Genomic DNA, 23,314 nt, shown 5'->3' on the forward strand with positions numbered 1-23,314 from the left:
ACACTATAATAGGATCCCTTTTTGGCCATAAACCCCTTAGGGGGATTCCTTTGAGTGTAAACCCTTGTTTAAGGTCCATTAGGACCGTGAACCCTTCCCCATTTAAGAACGTTTACGGATTATGAGCTGTAAATGGCTAATTCCAAGAGATATCTCAGTAATTCATGCATTACCCAACAATTATCAAAGTAAACATCTTATCAACTTCCTTATCCCATATAAAGGGGCCTTAAACCCAATTTCCTCATTCCACAATTCATATTTGCATTCTGTAAACTTCGTGAACTCTCCCAAGAAAGCTCAAGAATTAGTCCTAGAAACCATTTTCTTCATCAATCCTTCTAAGTTCTTGTAAGTGTTTCATGCCTAGTAAATGTATCATACAATTAGCTATTTTAAACTCCAACTCACACATAAATTTATGTGTTCATAATATTATACTAGCTAAAATCCTCAAGAAGTTCATCCCACACTTCAAGTGTTCTAGGCTCTAACTCCTCATCTCACCTTTTCAACTACACTATCTCCTACCCAAGGTGAGCTTCATACCCATCTTTTTTATGTTTTCATGGTTTTTGGGTGAGAATACAAGTCAAGGTTTCGTTTAAATCTTGATATACTTGCTTGTTATACATTTATGCCAAGTTATATATGTGCTAAATCTATGTAACTCCATATGAAATAGTCCTAGAATTCATAATTTTGTGCAAGATTCAAGTATTAGAACCATAATCTACAAATGATGTATAGAATCAAGAACTAGTATGTTACAATATATGATTCACAAATTTTTATGACAAAAACCCTAAAGATTTCTTAAAAATTTGCTTAAAACAAATTGTTGAACAAAATATTTGGAAGTGCTTAGAAAATAGAAATATGATATTTTTGGTGGATTACTTTTGGCCATATAAATATATAAGGACTATTTTGAATTATGGGATAAATTTGGGAAAGTATTGAACATCTCAATTTCTAAAGGACCAAAAATGAAATCTTAGATAAACAAGGGCATTTTTTAATATTTTCACAAATATAAGTCTAAAATGAACATTTTAGAAGAAATGGGTCATTTTCAACAATTCACCAAGTTTTAGGCCACTTATGACACCTTTTGGCAATTATGGGTCTTAATTGATACTTTATAAAAAGGGGCCATTTTTACCAATACCGATAATATTGGGTCGTTTTTTATAATTATTATTCCAAGTGGATTATTCTCAATAAACGAAAACGATAGATCTAGTCAACGAGCACAACTGTTGTTATTTATTTAATAAATAATGGATTTCACGATGTGCTCAAAAACCTGTTAGTATTCTAGTCAGACGAATCTCCAATGTACCTATATATATATATATATATATATATATATATATATATATATATATATATATATTAGTGTACGTCTAAAGTCCTGTAAAGAGTTATAACCAAAGTCCCCTCGAGGGATAGCGGGAATTTGTGTATAGATCTATATGGGGTTGACACCCCACACCTTCGCTGTTCGCTACTGCTAGACCGGCCAGTCTAGGGTGACAAATGTCTATAAACGAACCCAGGCGCCTGAGAAACGCCAAGACAGGCCTACGTCATATTAGTATGGTTATAACCACTCACTTAGAATATAACAGTGAATTGTTTAGAAATAAACATAAGTTACACCTTTCGACTATAATAATGATTGTTTGGATACTTTAAATGATGCTTTTACAACATGAGTATTAGGGTTTTAATACTACTATTTTACACATAAAAAATATAGGATATCTAGGGAAAACGATTGTATACGATTTCGAAAATGATAAACTAACACACACAAGTAACTATACTTGATTGAAAACAAAGCTTACTACTATTTTGACAAGAAAATATTGGATTTTCTGGTTCTTCCAACTATCATAGATTTTTATACAAAGTGCTTATGAACTCACCAACATATTTTATGTTGACGCTTTCAAACGACTTGTATTCTCAGGAAATCAGTAAGCAGGTTTGTGGACCGCGGATGCTGAATTATTTTGATGTAGTTTGGAATTTACTCACCGTTGTTTCTTTTGTGTAATTCAAAACATGAACATGATGTAAAACAATGTAACTTCAATATATTGATGTATGATGTTTGGATTTTCTATGTTTCATTTATATTCAATTGTTATGATACTGCACAATAGAGTCACCCGCCTCCGGACGTTTCCGCCGCCTGGTTCGGGGGTGTGACACTCCCGAATGAATATAAAACCTTGACTTATGCGACTACTCCATCAAAACCTTTTGTGTACCACCGATATGGAACCCAAACTCTCCGATGAAGGGTCAATAATCCCCAGCTATCGTAATCAAAAGAAGCCACCTTACCCACTGTATTATCACTCTTCTGATGCTCCTCCTTCATAGAGTCGACCTGAGCCTCTTGAATCTTCTCCAAGAGTGGGATAATAACCTTCATCCTTAGACAAACATCCTTGATCAGTGGGTCAGCCATCTTCCAGCTAAGAGTATCGGTCACCATGTTGGCTGTGTGTGTGTTTATCTTAGTGTGTGTGTGTGTGTGTTATTTGGGATTTTAGCATTGTAAAATTGTAATTAGTGACTAGTATAATCAAGAAAACTCATAACCACCACCGTGAGGTGGTGGCTGCCGCCACCAGCCACTGAGTTGGGTGGCAGTTTGCTTTTGTTTGTGTTTAGCTTGCTTTTGGATGCTTGGACATAATGGGACTAGAACCATAACCACCACCATGAGGTGGTGGCCGCCGCCGTGAGCCGTCATTGATCACCACTACCCGAGGTGGTAGTGGGTGGTGCCTGACTTAGGAAAATCCTAATTGACCTAATGAAAACCTAATGGGCCTAAAGGCTTAGCTTTTGGGCCTAATTGGGTTGTGATGGGTGGGAAACCCTAATTAGGGTTTAGAAAACCCTAATTTTGGATATATTGGCCTTGGATTGTTGGGACCCGCATTTTGGACAAACGGGTTGGGATTATGTATTAAGCCCTACCACACCATATGAGTTATCTAGTAGAGTGATGGACTTAATGGATTAACTCCTTAATGGGTTAAGTAAGAAACACTTAACCCTAATCATCATTTGATGTAAGAAACCCTAATTTTTATATTGGGCCTTGAGTTGGGTCTTTCTATTGGGCTCTGATGACTGGGCTATTGATGGTCCATCCAAGAATAATCATATGGACTAAAATATCTAGATGGGCTTTAGGGTAAGGCCCTTATGAGGGGTTGGGCCCAATTTAGAAAATTAGACCATAGATGGGCCATAATTTGGGCCTTGATGATTATGAGATATTGGGCCATTTGAATGCCAAATGTTTGGACTGGAATAAATGGTTGGGCCTTAGGGTAAGACCATGTAAAGGTTTGGGCCCGATTTGGAAATTGGGCAATATGTTGGGCTTTGATTCATAGTTTGACTTTTTGGCCATGTATTAGGCCTTGGGCTTGAATAAAGCTAAGTTAGGGGTAAAATAGTCTTTTACCCCAAGCATGGACTTATGGTTATGAATTGGAACCCAATTATTAATTGGGTGATGTTTTGATGTTGACAGTTCGGGAATCTGTCATCAACCAGTTGGGGTTGTGTCTGAGGTGAGTTACCTTCCAGTAGAGGTGGGTCTATGGCACCAATGTCGGCCCACCAGAAGGTGATTATGTTTGAGATGATTGTCTTTATGATAATTGTCTGGTTTACCACTATTTGATATGTTTTATGTACTAGAATGCTATGATATGTGTTAGTAATAGTAAGGGTGAAATAGTCCCCAGATACCGGTTGAAAGATACCAAAGGCAATTACCGGTTGAAAGATACCGAATGCAGTTATTGGTTGAAAGATACTTAAGGCAGTTACCAATTGAAAGATACCGAAGGCAGTTAGCAGTTGAAAGATACCGAAGGGGAAGCCAGCTCCCGGATATTTTAGGCAGTATGTGATTTATGTGTTTATGCTAGGATATTATGTGATAGTGGTAGGGGTGAAATAGTCCCCGGTTACCGGTTGAAAGATACCTCAGACAGTTACCGATTGAAAGATGCCGAAGGAAGTTACTGGTTGAAAGATACCGAAGGCAGTTACCGGTTGAAAGATACAGAAGTCCGTTACCGGCTGAAAGATACCGAAGAGATAGGCATTATGTGGTATGTGGTATGATGGGGTAACTCACTAAGCTCGTTCTTACAGTTTACAGTTTTGGTTTCAGGTACTTTGTTTCAAAGGAAAGGAGTCGGCAAGATCGTAGCGCATCACCATATTTTTTACACACATGAGATCTTTGGGATCACACTCTGATATTGTTTTATGATAACATGTTTTGATTAGTGACACTTTGGGTTTTGACATGGGATGTTATTATGGATGTTTTTATACTGTTGGTTTTATAATACCTTAATTAAAAATGAAATTTTTGGTCTTGAATTTTGGGAGGTTACATGCACCCAATCCCAAAACTGATGCATCACAGTATACCACAAAATCATCCACACCCTGTGGCAGGGTCAAGATGGTAGCCTCGCATAACTTATGCATCAAGGTCTCAAATGCATCCTGCTGCTCAGGCCCCCAATGGAAAGTAACATACTTTTTTGTCAACCTGGTCAATAGAACTATGATACTAGAGAAATTCTCGATAAATCTCCGATAATACGTAGCCAAACCAAGGAAACTCAGAATCTCTAATGGAGATCTTGGAACCTCTTACTGCATCATGACCTCGATCTTGGACGGATCAACTAGAATACCCTTCAGATTGACAAGGTGCCCTAAAAACTGCACCTTACACAACCAAAACTAGCACTTTTAGAGTTTGGCATATAGCTTCTCTGTCCTTAGAGTCTCTAAAACCTCACGTAGATGATCATCATGCTACTCTATGGTCTTAGAATAGACCTAGATATCATCAATAAACACGATGAATGACTGATTCAACATCGGTCTGCAAACCCGGTTCATGAACGCTGATAGTGCATTCGTGAACCAAAAAAGGCATCATTACAAACTAGTAATGACCATAACGCATCGTAAAGGCCGTCTTCTGAAAATCCTCATATCGAACCCTCATTTGATCACAACCTAAATGTAGATCAATCTTGAAGAACTAAGACGCACCCTAAAGTTGGTCAAACAAATCATTAACTGTCGGAAGTGGATAACGGTTCTTCACCGTCAAATTTTTAAGTTCCTGATAATAAATGCACATCCAGTAGGAGCCGTCCTTCTTCTTCACAGATAAAATCGACGCTCCCTAGGGTGAACTACTTGGTCAGATGAACCCATTGTCTAATAGTGTCACACCCCCAAACCGGAACAACGGAAACGTTCGGGGGCGGAGGAGGTCACGCTCAGTATCATAACCATAGTGAAGAAAGTAAACACAACCATCATAAATATAATTTAAAAGGTTACATCGTTGCAAAAAAATACATGCTTCCAAATAAATTACATATGATGTCAAAATAGTTCAAAAGAAATATGTGCCTTAGCGTCTTGCCTTCAAAAATCTTGTGGTTACCTGTATTACTGAATACCTGAGAATACAAATTGTTTTTGAAAGAGTATCAGCATTAAAGCTAGTGAGTTCATAAGCAATTTATGAATGAAAAATGGATGTTGTTCGTTAAAGTTTGTTATAAGTTTTTTTTCCAGAAAATCCAATATTTTCTAAAAGGTTTGTTGTAGTCTTAACTGAACCAAGACTTAGTATATGTAAGTAAATCTTCATACTTATTTGTGGTTTTATATTTAAATAAAACTCCTTTTTGTGAAATCCTTAAATTCCCGTGAACTGTGTGTTTTGTTAATTCCCATGTGAGTTTTTATAACCATGCTAAGGCTCGAAGACCTCGTACTCGACGTTCTTCAGGCGTCAGAATGTTATGAAACTTGTCACCCCAGACATGTCGGTCTAGCTGTGGCAAGCAGCTTAGGTGCGGGCTTGTCAGACCCAATATGGATCTATACACAACTATCACGCTCTCCCTCCAAGAGATTTAACTACAAGACTTTTCTGTTGTACTTAAGAATACCCCGAAGGTGAATGTCTCACAAATTTATTCATTAACAAGTTCACGTTGTTTGTGATGAAATACCCATTTTGTAAATCATTTGTATTACCATTTCTTTGTTAAATGAGGTGTTAAAACTATACTTATTATAGTTTATCAGTTGTGTGTTGTGATTTAATGAAACCTTGATATGCATGACTTTGTATTTCAACGAAAATGACATTGAAAATACGAAGTATAAAATCTTACACACCTTGCTCAGCATGTTACTGATGGGTTTTGAGCATTCTAACACTTCCTAAGTGTACATGCAACCCTAATAACCTTGGATCTATGTTTGTCTAATTATCATGCTAAGTTGAATTCCAAGGCTATATTCCTATCTAGCATACATGGGGAACAATTTTAACTTGAATAATAGATAGAATAACTTACCTTGTTGTTGCTTGTGTTCCTTGAAACCTTGTAAGCCTAGCACCCCAAATGTGATGCCTCAAATGCTTCACACAACACCAAATGCTCTTGGAAAACTTATGAGAGAACACACACTTCTTGAAATTGGCCAAGCCCTCTTGTTTTCTTAGTGTAGCCGATTTTGGTGGAGAATATGATTCTTATATAGTGTTGACACATCTAGGGTTACACCATGTAAACCCTAATGTGTCATGACTCTTCATTTCCATGACCCATGGGTTTGTAACTCCCATGGAGCATCCATGGACCATCCTATGGGTAGAACCCAACTTGATAATCCATGGAGCCTCTTAGCCCACTATACAAGATATGGATGATTTACATAATCAACCCATATATTTAATTAGTTCTCTTTTGACCACTTAATTAATTCTAAATTAATTATTGATCAAACTAATCAAATAATATTATTAATATATTAGAACTTATAATATATTAATAATCTCCAAGTGTTATTTCTCTCATTTAGTCTATCCAATTGCATGGTGCCATGCAACCCAAATGGACCATGCCGGGTCGGGTCAAGTACATACCAGAAATAGTTATGGACTTAGACACCTTATCCAACAGTCTCCCACTTGGATAAGTCTAATAACTATTACTGCAAGTATGACTTCAGGAACCGATCGACAATCGTAGCTCTTTTCAAGGTTTCTCGGAACTGAGAAGATGATGGTACGCCATTTAAGATAAGTGATCATATAATCCTCCGTTCTAGATATCAGCCGGACAAATACATGGAACAATGTCTTTCTTATTGTCCAGCAATTTGTTTCTCGATCTCCGATTTGTTTGACAAAGAACTTAATTGAACACATCAAATTAGTTCTGACTGGGCCTGGTACATGGGTCAAAACAAAATCATCGAGGGGCCCAGATATCAGCTTCTAATCCAAGAAGGAACAGATAAACTTCGACTCATATGTTTTTTCTACCACTCATTGAATTACACACAAGAGCACGATTTATAACATCGAGTTACCAATGCGTTTTCGTACAATCAATGCATAACCAACTTGTAAGTAACAAATCATATCTCTAGGTTTGAAGACTTATACGATATTACCGTCTCACGATCACTCGAGATAGAATTCCATGAAGTGATTCCAGTGAGCGTGGGTTGAGTCCAATGCTCAGGACTTATGAGCACTCATGATTGTTGTAGCCTTGTCCAAGACCTCTACAACCAAACATGACAGTCTTGATTCATACCTACTTCCGACATATGACTGACTGTGGAGGTTTGAATAATATGTTATACCAAACAAAATTATTCTGGAAGTCAAAACATGCAAAAGAAATATAGTAAACGATCGACAAGAGATAGCAACACCTTACTCATAAATAAAACATTTTTATTCATCATCAAATGTCAATTACACTTTACAAATTTCGAGGTTATCTAACTACTAAAACTAATATCATCCTTCAGCCCTATGCTCCGAGCATGCTGAAGATGCTTAACCCGAGTCAGTCCCTTTGTGAGGGGATCTGCCGGATTCTCATCTGATGATATCCTCTTTGCCACGAGGAGTCCTTCTTCGATCCGATGTCTGATGAAATGGTATTTTCTGTCGATGTGTCTGGATCTCCCGTGATCCCTTGGTTCCTTGGCTAAGGCAACAACACTTTCACTATCACAAAAAATTTCCATTGGCTCTTTAATAGCTGGTACAACTCCAAGGTCTCCAATGAAGTTCTTCAGCCATATCGCCTCCTTTGCTGCCTCGCTAGCTGCAATATACTCTGATTCACAAGTAGAATCTACCACTGTCTCTTGCTTGGAACTCTTCCAAGAAATTGCTCCTCTGTTTAGGGTAAAGACCCAGCCTGACTGAGAGCGGAAATTATCCCTATCAGTCTGGAAGCTAGCATCACTGTACCCTACTACTCTCAAGTCATCACTCCCACCGAGGGTAAGGACCCAGTCCTTAGTCCTCCGTAGGTACTTGAGGATATTCTTTACCACAGTCCAGTGTGCCTTGCCAGGGTTCGCCTGATATCTGCTAACCATGCTCAGGGCAAAGGCTACATCGGGTCGAGTACACGTCATAGCATACATGATCGATCCTATAGCCGAAGCATAAGGTGTTTGACTCATTTCTGCTATCTCAGCCTCAATGCTAGGGCTTTGTGTCTTACTCAATCTGGTGTTACTCTGGATGGGTAACTCTCCTTTCTTGGAATCTTGCATGCTGAATCTCTTCAGCACCTTATCCAAGTAGGTACTCTGACTAAGTCCAATTAGTCTTTTACTCCGATCTCTCAAGATCCTTATCCCTAAAATATAGGCAGCTTCACCAAGGTCCTTCATAGCGAAACACTTCCCAAGCCAGGACTTTACTTCCTGCAGGGTTGGAATGTCGTTTCCTATGAGTAGTATGTCATCCACATACAATACCAAAAAGCTAACTATACTCCCACTATCCTTGACATACACACAAGATTCATCTTCACTCCTAGTAAAGCCAAATTCCTTGACCTTCTCATCAAAGCAAAGATTCCATCTGCGAGGTGCTTGCTTTAATCCATAGATGGATTTCTCAAGCTTACACACTCTATTAGGGTACTTGCTGCTGACAAAACCTTCTGGCTGACTCATGTAAACATCTTCAGCCAACTTTCCATTAAGGAAAGCGGTTTTGACATCCATCTGCCATATTTCATAGTCATGAAATGCAGCTATGACTAACAGAACCCGAATAGACTTAATCTTGGCTACTGGAGAAAAGGTCTCATCATAGTCCACTCCAGGAATTTGAGAGAAGCCCTTTGCAACCAGTCTAGCCTTATAAGTGTGTACTTTACCATCCATGTCGGTCTTCTTCTTGAAGACCCATTTGCACCCTACTGTCTTACGACCTGGTACATTTTCAACCAAGTTCCAAACTTGATTGTCATACATGGATTGTATCTCGCTATCCATAGCCTCTTTCCATTTAGCAGACTTGGGGCCTGCCATGGCTTCCTCGTAGCTGTTAGGGTCATCTTGACTTACTAGTGTCCCATCACTAATAAGTGTCTCACCTTCTGCAGTAATATGGAATCCATAGTAATGCTCAGGTGCACTCCTAACTCTCGTGGAACGCCTCAGAGGTACAGGTTTGTCAATTGGCTCAACAGGAGTTTCCTCCTCAAGTTGAGGGCTAGAGTTTGAAGTTCCTTCACCACTTGATTCTTGAATTTCTTCAAGGTCAATTTGCCTCCCACTGTCTCCTTGGCTTATAAACTCTCTTTCTCGAAAGACTCCTCTTCTTGCTACAAAGACCACATTGTCACTAGGTCTGTAGAAGAGGTAACCAAAGGATTGCTATGGGTAACCGATGAAAATACACCTCTCACTTCGAGGTTCGAGCTTATCATGAGTCTCGCGTCTCACGAAAGCCTCGCAACCCCAAATCATGATGTGGTCTAGTTTAGGTACTTTACCAGTCCACATCTCGTGAGGAGTTTTGGCAACTTTCTTTGTAGGGACTAGATTAAGAATATGGGCGGCAGTCTCTAAGGCATACCCCCAGAATGAGATTGGTAGCGTAGCTCGACTCATCATGGAACGAACCATATCTAACAAGGTTCAATTACGCCTCTCAGCCACACCATTCAACTGTGGTGTCCTGGGAGGTGTCAATTGTGAGACAATCCCACATTCCCTAAGATAGTCGAGGAACTCTGAACTAAGATACTCACCTCCTCGATCGGATCGAAGCATCTTAATGTTCCTGCCCAATTGATTCTCGACTTCCTGTTTAAATTCCTTAAACCTCTCGAAAGTCTCTGACTTATGCTTGATTAAGTAGACATATCCATATCTACTGTAATCATCAGTAAAAGTCAAATAATAACGATTAGCATCCCTTGTGGCATGTTTGAATGGTCCACACACATCCGTGTGTATAAGGTCCAACAAACCTTCACCCCTTTCACACGAGCCTGTGAAGGGTGACTTTGTCATTTTTCCAAGTAAGCATGATTCGCAACTATCATCTGACTTAAGGTCAAACGACTCCAAGACTCCATCCTTTTGGAGTTGGCCTATGCGTTTCTTGCTTATATGTCCAAGGCGACAATGCCATAATGATGCTTTATCCAAGTTATTATTAGTAGTAGAATCAATACACAAAACATTATTTCCTAAGTTATCTACAACAGACACAGCTTCATACACACCATCACAAGGTAATGCTTTAAAATAAAGAACATTATTAAAGAAAGCATCAATAGAACCAACTTCATTATTAAACGAAAAGGTAAACCCTTGTTTGTACAAAGCATGAAAGGAAATAATATTTCTTGCCATTCCTGGCGAGTAACAACATTTATTCAAATCTAAACTAAACCCACTACTTAGCGATAAAGTATAAACTCCAATCTTGGTGACAGGTGAAGCTTTCCTATTCCCCATGATCAAGTTTATTCTTCCTTGGTCCACATCCTCACTTCTTCTTAGTCCCTGCAAGTCACAACAAATATGAATACCACAACCGGTATCAAGGACCCAAGAATTAGAATGGGGTGAGTTATTAGAAATGATAGTGTAAATACCTGCATGGTTGGGTTTGACTTTCCCATCCTTCACATCCTACTGGTACTTTGGGCAGTTCCGCTTCCAATGAGCCTTTTCATGGAAATAGAAGCATTCAGCCTCTTTTGGGTCAGAAGAAGGAGTAATGAAACCTTTCTTGGTTCCACTTGAAGAAGAGCCATCAAGGGTCCGAGCCTTGGTACCCTTCGAAGATCTCTTTCTCTTCCTCCCTCGACTTTTCCCGATTGCCAAAACCGGAGTTGAGTTTGGAGTAGGAGTGATAGCAACCGACTTCCCCTTAAGACCTGATTCTGCGGTCTTGAGAAGTCCCAGAAGTTTGCTGAGGGTGACTTCTTCCTTGTTCATGTGATATGTCATGCGGAATTGATCATAGCACGATGGTAAGGAGTGCAAAATGATATCTATTGCAAGATCCTCCGGGAAGTTCACATTAAGCTTCAGCAAACGATCCACATACCTTTGCATTTTCTGCATGTGGCTCGTGACGGATTCCCCGTCCTTCATCATGGTTGTTATCATGGAGCAGATGATTTCATACCTCTCTTGTCTTGCACTTTGATGGTATCTTTCCATCAAATCTTGGTGCATTTCATAAGGGTAGAAATCCTCATAAGACTTTTGGAGTTCCGCTGTCATCGTGGCCATCATGATGCAAGCCACTTTCGTAGCATCCCTTTCATGTGCCCGAAAGTCAGCGATCTCCTGAGGAGTTGCAGTGGTCTCATCAATCTCCTTAAGCTCCTTGTCAAGGACATATTCTTTGTCCTCGTAGCGGGTAATCATTCTGATGTTTCTGATCCACTCATTGAAGTTGGATCCATCAAAGGTGACTTTCCCACACAAGTTCATAAGGGTAAAGGAGCCATTAGGATTAGAGCCAGAAGCATTGTTGAAAGACATCTGAAGAGAAGAGAACAAGATTAGTTTAGATATAAGAGAGTCCTTAACAAAACACCCAAATGTAATATTAAGGCTTGGATCCAATCACAATCTAATATAACTTAGAAGAGGTATGCCGTAATCTAAGCTATATCATATTTGAAAGGTAGGTGAATGACGATTCACCAATTTCCACCACGAAAACCGCAATATTTTAGTATTAGGTTTTTGAATGGTTCTTAGAAATTCCTAGATTCTTTGAGATTCAATGAACTTTTCAAAGGCATGTTTCAATCTCGAGTGTTCCCTCCAAGTTTTGTGACTGGGATACCAAGGATCACAAAACGAGGTGTGAAGTAACCATGCAAATCACTTGGTACCCTTAAAGTTTATCACTCAATCGATGTGCCGGTAAACCACACACGCTCCATCGATACTATAATAAACCCTAAGTCACCCTTTACCTACCTTGTTAAGTCCAAGTTAGTGTGCCGGTTAACCACACACGCTCCACCAACGACTTAATCAAAGTGTAAAGTGTAATTTCATGGAATAGCACCTTATTCACATTTTTCCTAAAGTAACTAAGATTGGGAATTTAATAAAAACATTTAGTTACTTTATAATATTAATCATACTTTGAATGAGAATTTGTAAGTCCTTGTCTTACCCGTTCGGCTAACGACCCTCGACCGGTCAAGCAAGCGGTGGGTGAGAGTGGACACCCATTAAGTCACCATTTTATAGGCAACAACCTTATACCCACCTTATAGACCGGCTTCGTGAATGAGGCGTACTAGCGGTAAGACGACTTTGTTCTTATACATATACATATATATATATATATATATATATATATATATATAATTATTAAATCATAATAATATAAGTATAAGGGTTGAATTTTAACTTTTAAAATTCTAAGGGTTGGAACTAAAGTTTTAACTTAACTTTACTTGTTCCAAAACTTGAGGGCAAGTTTTGTAAACTTTCAAAACTTTTTATTTCTTGTAACTTATGAGTTTAATAGAGTAATAAAATGAGGACTTTTCATTTTTCCTAACTCTTGTGTTCTTTTAATGGTTTTTAATCCAAGAGACTTTTGGTTTTCCATAACTTGAGGACAAGTTATGGACTCCATTAAAACACATTATGATCAAGAATTAAACTACCACATAGGTTACAAATAATTCCTATGATCATCTAAACATCATAAGATCAAGAACATGAACATAAGCATTTTCATGAATCAAAACTACACTTTAATCTTTGTAATTTTGATAACTAGTTGTTGTAAATGAGTTAGAAAAGACATTACAGCTTCTAAAACAAGTTTTCAAGTACCAAAACAGTTTAGGGTAATGTTTCTAATCCATTTCCAGTAACTAAAGTCGAAAATCTGCACTCTGTCGACCCTACTCGCCGAGTGCGTAAATCTACTCGCCGAGTAGGTTGAAGATACAAGTGAACTCGACGAGTCCCCCCATGGACTCGACGAGTCCAGCAGTCAGACAACAAGTTTTTCGACTTTCTTCAACTTTTAAGCACAAGTAACAAATAAACAATCCTAGGCTCTGATACCACTGATGGGTTTTGAGCATTCTAACACTTCCTAAGTGTACATGCAACCTTAATAACCTTGGATCTATGTTTGTCTAATTATCATGCTAAGTTGAATTCCAAGGCTATATTCCTATCTAGCATACATGGGGAACAATTTTAACTTGAATAATAGATAGAATAACTTACCTTGTTGTTGCTTGTGTTCCTTGAAACCTTGGGAGCCTAGCACCCCAAATGTGATGCCTCAAATGCTTCACACAACACCAAATGCTCTTGGAAAACTTATGAGAGAACAAACACTTCTTGAAATCGGCCAAGCCCTCTTGTTTTCTTCGTGTAGCCGATTTTGGTGGAGAATATGATTCTTATATAGTGTTGACACATCTAGGGTTACACCATGTAAACCCTAATGTGTCATGACTCTTCATTTCCATGACCCATGGGTTTGTAACTCCCATGGAGCATCCATGGACCATCCTATGGGTAGAACCCAACTTGATAATCCATGGAGCCTCTTAGCCCACTATACAAGATATGGATGATTTACATAATCAACCCATATATTTAATTAGTTCTCTTTTGACCACTTAATTAATTCTAAATTAATTATTGATCAAACTAATCAAATAATATTATTAATATATTATAACTTATAATATATTAATAATCTCCAAGTGTTATTTCTCTCATTTAGTCTATCCAATTGCATGGTGCCATGCAACCCAAATGGACCATGCCGGGTCGGGTCAAGTACATACCAGAAATAGTTATGGACTTAGACACCTTATCCAACAGTTACAAGGTATGAATAACTCTTAAACTCATTTTGACAATTTTACCTTTAACTGTAAATGTTTTAGAATATTTATAGAAAAATCATCGTAAGTCGAAAACTGAATATGTAAACTTGGAGAGTCTGGAAAACGAGTCTACTGTGTTCATAAATTTTCCAATAATTTTTGGTGGTCTCGAACCAGTGTTAAAATATTCATCTTCACGATCTGGTCCGTTTTCGTTGTTGCAGTGATAGGCAGTTTTGTAAAAATCACCATAAATTGTAGAAAAATCGTATGGAGATGTACAAGTATTCATTTTAAAGGTATAAACCTGAACTATTTGCATATTAAACAGTTTTGAAAGATATTAAGCTTAAGTTGGGTAAAACAGTTTGTAAATATGTCACAACTTTTTTGTTGTAAGCTTTCACGTTAAGTTTTGAATATGTTTTGGTGTTTTAACTTGTATTCCCCCCCCCCTGAAAACTAAAGAAAACTGGAAAATGTAGGGGTATGAACTCACCTTCAGTGATTTCTTGAAGAACAGAAGGTCGAAGACGAGGAGTATCAAGTCAAGAACACTTGATGAACACGTGAAGGCTTAGATGATCCTAAGAACGATTTTTGGTGTTAAAATGTGTGTAGATGATCCAAGAGTGTTATGAAAACATGGAATAACACTTGAGTCTAGATGAAATAATTACCAAAAAGTGAAGTAATAGCTCAAGAACACCTTCACAAAGTGGTGGGAACTTGAGAGAAAAAAAGGCTTTCTTGAGGGGCTAAGAAGTGTGTAAGTTTGGAATGATCAAGGTAAACCAAGAAAGCCTCCAGGGATTTCTTTATATAGAGAAGGTTTTTGGAGCAATTTTCAATTTGAAATGATGTTTACCTTGGTTTGTGTGATATGGATAAGATTGGGCTAATGAGAGGATGACACATGGTGGCAAGTGGGCACACTTGACCTACTTGTCGGGTAGAATACTCCTCTTAATATAAAATAATGATTTTTAATTAATAAATCCTTGAGAAATGAATAATATATGAGTTTTGGGGGTTTAAAATGGTAAAAATATGAATTTGGTGAAAAATCCCTGTAAAAAACGGGCTTAGGAAGCGAAAGTAGTCGAAAACCGGGCATTAAGGAGCGAACCTGCGAGGTTCGACTCTTTGGAGATGAGAACCGAGAGAAGGGCGAAGGGACCGAAGGGAAGAGAGAAGGAAATGAAGGTGGCAGCAACAAGGAGAGAAATGGACCGAGGGCTCGGTCTATTTCGGGCGCGAGAGAGTTTGGTCCTTTATGCTCAGTTTGGTTTTCAGGCTTCGGTTCAGATTGGGCAGTTCGGTCCCGAAGGACTTTCGGTCCTAATAGGAGGTTTTGGTTGTAAGAGGTTCCTTCTAAGAGGTTCGGTTCCTAAGAGGGTTTCGACCCTAATTAGCCGTTTTTCATTATAACTTCCCATTTTCAGTGATTTTTGGCCAAGTTAAGGGTCGGGATGACCCGGATGACTATAAAAAGTTGAGAGAGATTTGGGAGAGATTTAAATTTAGCCATTATTATCATATAATCTTGTAATTGAAGGTTCGTGAACCCCGTAATACTTTTCTTATGATTATTTTAAGTCCCCAAAAGGGTCCATAGTCGTGTTTTGATGCGTTTAACTCCCTTTTCAGGGTTTTACATTGCTAAACACATAAATTCTCTGAGACACTTGGATTCTTGACATACAAATGCACATTTTTATACATAGAATAACTCTTATCATAGAAGTACGCGTTAAGTTTGACCGGTTTGACTTTGACTTTGAGTTGTTGACTTTGACGGTTGTCACATTATCCCCCGTTAGAAGGAATTTTGTCCCGAAATTTGCATTTTGAGTGGGACTTCAAGGGTTGGGGAATAGATGTGAGTACTTTTTTTTATTTGGTCATCATGTTTCCAAGTAAATTCGAGTCCTCACTTGGCGTTCCAATGAACCTTTACGATGGGAATGCGACTTTGTTTCGTCAATTTGACCTCTCGATCCTTGATTTCAACAGGTTCCTCTACGAAGTGGAGGTTCTCATTGATCTCAATTTCTTTCAACGGAATGACAAGATTCTTATCAGACAAACATTTCTTTAAGTTCAACACATGAAAGGTAGGATGAATGTGATTGAGTTCCTGGGGTAATCGTAGCCTTCATTCGTTTTGGAATTTGGACGATCTTTTATGTTGTTTCCTTTATGATTTCCTGGCCAGTGAGTGCACTGTTAGGAACTTGTCCTCTTGCTAGTTGCGTATCTCCCACCTCAGCCCAACATAGGGGTGATCTGCACTTACGGCCATAGAGGGCTTCGAACGGAGCAACTTTGATGCTTGTGTGATAACTATTATTGTATGAGAATTCGATAAGAGGTAAATGAGCATCCCAAGCCTTACCAAAGTCTATCGCACCAGCTCTTAGCATGTCCTCTTACGTCTGAATGGTCCTTTCACTCTGCCCATCAGTCTGTGGGTGGTAGGCTGGACTCATGTCCAACCTAGTTCCCATACTTTTCTGCAGTGACTACCAGAATCGTGACGTGAACCGACTATATCTATCGGAGATAATGGATATTGGTACTCCGTAAAGTCGCATGACTTCTTTAATGTAAAGCCTTGTTAGTTTCTCCATTTTCTCTGTCTCTTTTATCGGCAGGAAGTGTGCGGATTTGGTTAATCTGTCGACGATTACCCAAACGGTGTCAAGTCCATCCGTCGTCTTAGGTAACTTGGGAATGAAATCCATCGTAATCCGCTCCCACTTCGACTCGAGTATTTCTGGTTGTTGAAGTAGCCGCGAGGGCTTCTGATACTCCACCTTAACCTTGGCGCAAGTTAGGCACTTGCCTACAAAGGTAGCTATTTCGGCTTTCATGTTCGGCCACCAATACAACTTCTTGAGGTCTAAATACATCTTTTCTGAGCCGGGATGCACTGAGTAACGAGTTTTATGAGCTTCGTTCATGACAACGTCCCTGAATCCACCAAATTTTGGTGTCCAGATCCGGTTCATGATACAACGAACTCCGTCATCCCTGACTTCAAGATTTTAGTCCATTCCTCTCAATGCTTCTCTTGCCATGTTCTCTGGTTTTAAGGCTTCTTCCTGTGCCTCTCTGATCTAGGCAGTCATGTGTGTATGGATGGTCATGGTTAACGCTTTTACTCGGTGGCCTAGGTATTCCTTTCTACTCAAGGCGTCCGCCACCACGTTGGCTTTTCCGGGGTGATAACGCATCTCACATTCGTAATCGTTTAGCAATTCCACCCATCGTCTTTGTCTCATGTTGAGTTCTTTTTGGTTGAGGATATGCTGAAGGCTTTTGTGAACGGTGAAGATAGTACACTTGGTGCCGTAGAGTAATGTCTCCAGATTTTTAGGGAGAAAATTATTGCTCCTAGTTCGAGATCGTGCGTCGTATAGTTTACATCGTGCGTCTCCAGCTGTCTTGAGGCGTAAGCAATGACCTTTCCTCGTTGCATCAGCACACATCCTAGACCTTGGTTCAATGCATCACAATAAACCACAAAGTCCTCTATTCCATCTAGTAAGGACAAGATCGAAGCACTACACAGAGTTTGTTTCAGTGTTTTGAATGCAGCCTCCTGTTTATCCCCCCAGACGAAAGTCACTCCTTTTTGAGTCAAAGTGGTGAGTGGCTTTGCGATTTTGATAGTAACCGGCGAGTCCTAAGGTCGATTTGGTCGATTTGGTGACCGGCATAAGGTCGATTTGGAATGAGTGATTGTTTAAGGTGAGGGTACACCCGATGTAAATGTCGTTAGTGTTCTCTGTTTTTCCGTTAGCCATTTCTACGGTGAATGTGTCTTTTAGTGTTTGTGGTTTTTGTTTAAGTAAGCATTTAAATTGATGGCTCACGAAGCTTTTCTCCGCGCCACTATAAAAAAGAATGCATGCGTATGTATTCTTGAGGAGAAACGTACTGGTGACTACAGTTGGGTCTGCAACTGCTTCCTCATGACCTATCGCCAGAACTCTTCCCACTTCACCAGAGTTGGGGTTCCTTGCCTTTAGGCAGTTCCGCTTGAAGTGTCCTACCTCTCCATAACCATAGCAGGTTCGACTTGTTTCGACGTTGGCAGCTTGTGCATTTTGTTGGACTGGAGCTTTACAAAATCGAGCGGTGTGCCCCTTTTTGTTACAGTTGGTGCAATGCATTTCACGGCATGCGCCATTGTGGTGAAAGCTGCACTTGTTGCACTTGGGTAGGTTCCCGACGTATTGCCTTATCGGAGTTGGGTTGGCAGTGGTTCTGGCAGCGTGCACAACAACTGCTTGTTGCTTTTTGGCAGGGTCTTGAGTAGGTTGACCCTTCTTCTTGTTCCAAAACTTCCTCTTGTTGCTTCTTGATAAGTCATTAAATAGTGGTTTGGGCTTGGCTTTTATCTTGTAATTGGTCTTGTTAGGGTCTTGGTGTTAGTTGTGGCTGTTGTATCTATTGTATGGTTGTGTACGACCGTACACCCTGTGTGTGGCTGTACACCGGTGTGCTGTTGGGGTGATATAAATAGTAGTTGTCTGTGTCAGTGTCAGGTGACGTATGTGCATGTTTTCCAAGGTGTGTTTGACGTTTATGTGATATAAATGTGTGCATTCTTGGCTTAATCATTCTTCTACTCACTTCTACACTCTGAATTGTTTGCAATATCATTTGATCACTGATTAAGATCCTAATTTGGGGGATTACAATTGGTATCAGAGACAAATCAGTGTCAACTTGGATTTTTGTGAGTGTACGGTTGACGTGTACGGTTGAAAGCGTGTACGGCTTAGTGTACGGTTGTGAGCGTGTACGGTTGAGTGTGCGGTCACAAACTCCTTAGCAGATTGAGCATTCTAAGCATCTTTCTTGTTAAAGTTTTCGATTTGTTCATTTCTAAAAAGGCAAGCAAGAATGGACTCCCACATCTCATCAGCTCATCATGAATTGGACACCATAATGGGAACCACCACTCGAATTCCTCGGTTGTTGTCTGCCGAAGGATTTCCATAATAGAAGTATCGAATTGAGAAATACATCAAAATGAAAGATTTTAAGGTTTGGCGAAGCATTCTCAAAGGACCATTCAGAGTCACTACTAATCTTTCGAATGGACAAGTGATTGACAAATTGTATGATGATTACACTGATGAGGATTTCAAAATGGTTGAAGAACAGGAAAGGGCACTGGCTACTTTGACTATGGCTTTATCCCCCAATATTGCTCAAGGATTCAGAGAATACACTTCAGCCAAAGCTCTGTGGGAAGTTTTGATTGAGGTCTACGAGGGAAATGAAGATATGAAAGAAAGCTGTAAGGACATGTTAAGACAGAAGTTCAATATGTTCAATTATGTCCCTAGAGAAACCCTGGAAGCTCAGTTGCAGCGATTTACTGCACTCACTACTAAGATGAGCATAACTAAGATTTACTTGACTAGATCTGAGATCAACAAAAAGTTACTGAATTCAATTCCGAAGTCGTGGGATATGAATGTGGCTGTCACCAAGAAGACAAAAGATCTCAGTTGTCTCAGTCTTGCTGAAACAATGGCAATCATCATAGCCTGTGATCTTGATGATAAACAAAGAGAGATCATCATGTGAATTCCTACTCGACTGCAAATCTTGGGATTTCTTCAAATAATGCCTTTTCATCCTTCACCTCCTCTCCAAGTCAAGCTTTTGCTGTTCAACAACCTCAGAATCAAACCTTTATCACTCCATCAGTTACACCACTTGTTGATTCTTCATCTATGTCTCACCCACAAAGTCAGTCATTCATTGTTCCACAAGTTGTTTCCTCCTCCAATGCACCAGTTATGGTTCCTGCTCCCAATTCCAAAGAAAATGATGAAAACTTAGCTCTTTCCACTGGACTTATCAATTGCTACAATGCTTTTGAAGCTGGAAAGCTTCCACCTTTACTCACATTTGCTGATCTAGATCAAATTCATCCAGAGGACGTGGAAGAAATGGATATTACCTGGCAGATAGCAATGGTAGTGTTCAGGGCAAAGCAATTTGCTAGGAAGACGGGAAAGAATAATTGGGGAATGAATACGGATAAGAAGGTAGGGTTTAGCAAGGGAGAGCTGCATTGCTACAATTGTCACGAGCCGGGTCATTTTGCTCGTGAGTGTCCTAAAACAAGTAGAAGGGCCAGTAGTGATCGAACAATGGTTCCATTGGGAAATAGTCATGGAAATGTTGCTGTCAACAGTAAGACTGCAAATCAGGCAGTGGTTGCTTAGTCCTTTGACTGGGAGAACCAGATTCAGGCACTGAATATTTCAGGACCTGAAAATGCTTACTTTGCTCAAATCAATGATAATCCTTTGGAAGAAGCTGAAGTTGATCCTAAGGAAGAGATGATGGAGTTGCAGTTTGCCTTTGTGGTATCTTTTACTTCCGAACCTTAAAAGAAAGAGGTAAGTCAGTCTTCTTGTTCTCAAACATGCAATTATAAAGTTAAAAATCTTCTTGAGCATATAAAATTATTACGAAGAGAGAACGAGGACTTGAAATATGAAAGGTATCAACTTAGGAAAGGACAGAAACCCCTAAAGGCTGAATTAGGGGCAAAAACCAAAGATTTTAGAAACTTCAGGCAAAATATAGCAATAAAAGTGCGTGTTATAGATATGTAACTGAACAACTTGCTGAGGCAACTGCTGAGTTTGACACATTGAAAAAAAAGTTTGAAAATGCAGATTTTAATTTCAGAAAATATGATGTGTCAAGTGAAGTAGTTGCGTCCATGATAGAACATAATTTGAAATTCAAAGAAAATCAGCAAAAGGGTTTAGGATATGACAAAGTACCTCCTCCTTATAATCACAATTATCAATTTAAACCATTGACTAAAGAGGAAATAAACAGAGAGCAATTTATTAAATATGGATTTGTTTCAAGAGGTAGCATTAATGTTGAAAATACTAATGTTTCTACTTCCCATGCAGATCAATCCCTAAGTCAATCAAAGCAAGAAGCTGAAGGATGTGTTTCTAAAAATGAAAACGTTTATGAATTTGTTTCTGTTTCAAATGATAACTCTTTTGTTTCTGATGTTAAAATTAATGATACATCTTGTGATACTCCTGCTTCGGATAATGTTGATTTAAATTTCTTTGACATATTTGATGATTTGTTTGATAATCCTGATGTTCCTGCTTCAAGCACATCCACACCATCAATCACACAACCAGATTCACCCTCACCTATCACTCAATCTGATTCTTGCACATGTTCTTGTGGAAAAAGTAAGGGTGTCAGTAAAGAAAGCAAATCAGACAAAGGCAGTACTAGTTATAATAATAACAAGCAAATTTTTTTTAACTGTGGTACTGCCGGTCACATAGCTAGAAATTGTTCAAATAGAGCATTTGTGCATTTTTTGTCTCAAAGAGGAGAGAATGAATCTCGAGGAAGGTCTTTAACTAGAAAGTCCTCGAGATCTCGTCCTCGAAATGATGATTGGAAGGCTATTCAAAACAAGAAAAGGGCAGTTTTTCAAAAGAACAAGCAGGTTTTCAATATTAAAGTCACAAATAGTTTGCCAAAGTCGATCAAGACTAAGTCAAGATCGGTTTCGTCAAAGAGTGGATCTGGATCTTCGACCACTTCTGATAGAAAATCTAACTGCTCTAAGCAAACTGAAAAGAAAAATGCTTCGGAATCACTCGTGATTTTTAAGAAACCTTAATACCAGTGGGTGCCCAAATTTATTTCCAACCAATTATCGTTATCATCTAAGGGTGCTTTGCATAATGATTCAACATCAAAAGGTTCAAAAGATAAATCCGTAATTGTAAAGGGTCAACCCAGGAAAGTAATGGCCTGAGTGCCCAAATCTAAATGATCTCGGTCATTTGCAGGGACAATTGCATAGAAATGTTGTCAGTCCTTGGTATGTTGACGGCGGTTGCTCCCGACATATGACAGGGGACATCTCCCAACTGAATGACATTCAAACTTTTAGTGGGGGTTCATTTCCTTTGCGGGTGGAGAAGGCGGAAAAATTACACAAAGAGGAACTGTGACGAACGGAGTGCTGAGTTTTGAGAACCTCAACTATGCTCCCGAGTTAAAGTATAGCTTGTTGAGTGTTTCTCAGATTTACGACAAGGGTTATTCAACGAATTTTACTGATAAAGAGTGTCTGATCTTAAAGCCAGGCATTGTCATCCCGGATGAGTGGATTCTTGTTAAATCAAAGCAGGATGGAAATGCGTATATTATTGACATGAATAGTAACATTCCTGAACAAGTCACCTGTCTCTTTTCAGAAGTCTCAAAACAAAATGCAATGCTATGGCACCAACGACTCGGTCATGCAAACGCCAAGAATCTAAATCGTCTTGCTAAACCACACCTGCCAAAATAGGTCAATTCAATCAGCCAGGTGCTCCAATTGTTGCACATGGATCCTTTTGGTCCGGTCAATATCCTAAGAATCAATAGGAATTCATATTGTCTTGTAGTGATCGATGACTTCTCACGTTTCACGTGGGTTTTCTTCTTATCCAACAAAGTTGGGGTATCTGATCTGATCAAGAGGTTCATCGTAATGATTGAGAACCAAACCAATAACCGGGTGAAGGTGCTTCGTACTGATAATGGAACAGAATTCAAGAATGCAGTTCTTGATCACTTCTGCGCAGAAAAGGGAATTGTGCGTCAATATAGTTCCTTTCGCATGCTTCAACAGAACGGTGTTGCTGAACGGAGAATTGAACGCTACAAGACGCTGCAAGGATGATGTTGTGTGACTCCAAATTACCTATTTTCTTTTCGGTCGAGGCGATCAACACCGCTTGTTATGTTCAGTATCATGTTTTGATCAAAAAATCCCAAATGAAGACTCTATACAAAATTCTATATGGTCACAAGCCATCTGTCAGCCATTTCCACGTATTTGGCTACCCTTGTACCCTTCTTCACTTGGAGTCCAACCCAAATTTTAATGGCAAAGCTTATGCCTGCTATTTTGTGGGGTATGCTGCTTGCACTACGTACCGGGTCTACAACAA

At 39.2% G+C, this 23,314-nt stretch overlaps 1 protein-coding gene across 1 annotated transcript; it reads left to right on the top strand.

The window, feature by feature from the left end:
- Positions 1 to 19,325: 19,325 nt before the first annotated feature.
- On the top strand, positions 19,326 to 19,889 carry LOC145089424 (uncharacterized). Its single transcript, XM_079027862.1, has one exon. The coding sequence runs from the start codon at positions 19,326 to 19,328 to the stop codon at positions 19,887 to 19,889; it is 564 nt and encodes a 187-aa protein (XP_078883988.1).
- Positions 19,890 to 23,314: the final 3,425 nt, after the last annotated feature.

The sequence above is a fragment of the Lactuca serriola genome, chromosome 2 (genome assembly GCF_051521515.1).
Source record: "Lactuca serriola cultivar US96UC23 chromosome 2, Lser_US96UC23_V15, whole genome shotgun sequence".
Lineage (NCBI taxonomy): Eukaryota > Viridiplantae > Streptophyta > Magnoliopsida > Asterales > Asteraceae > Lactuca > Lactuca serriola.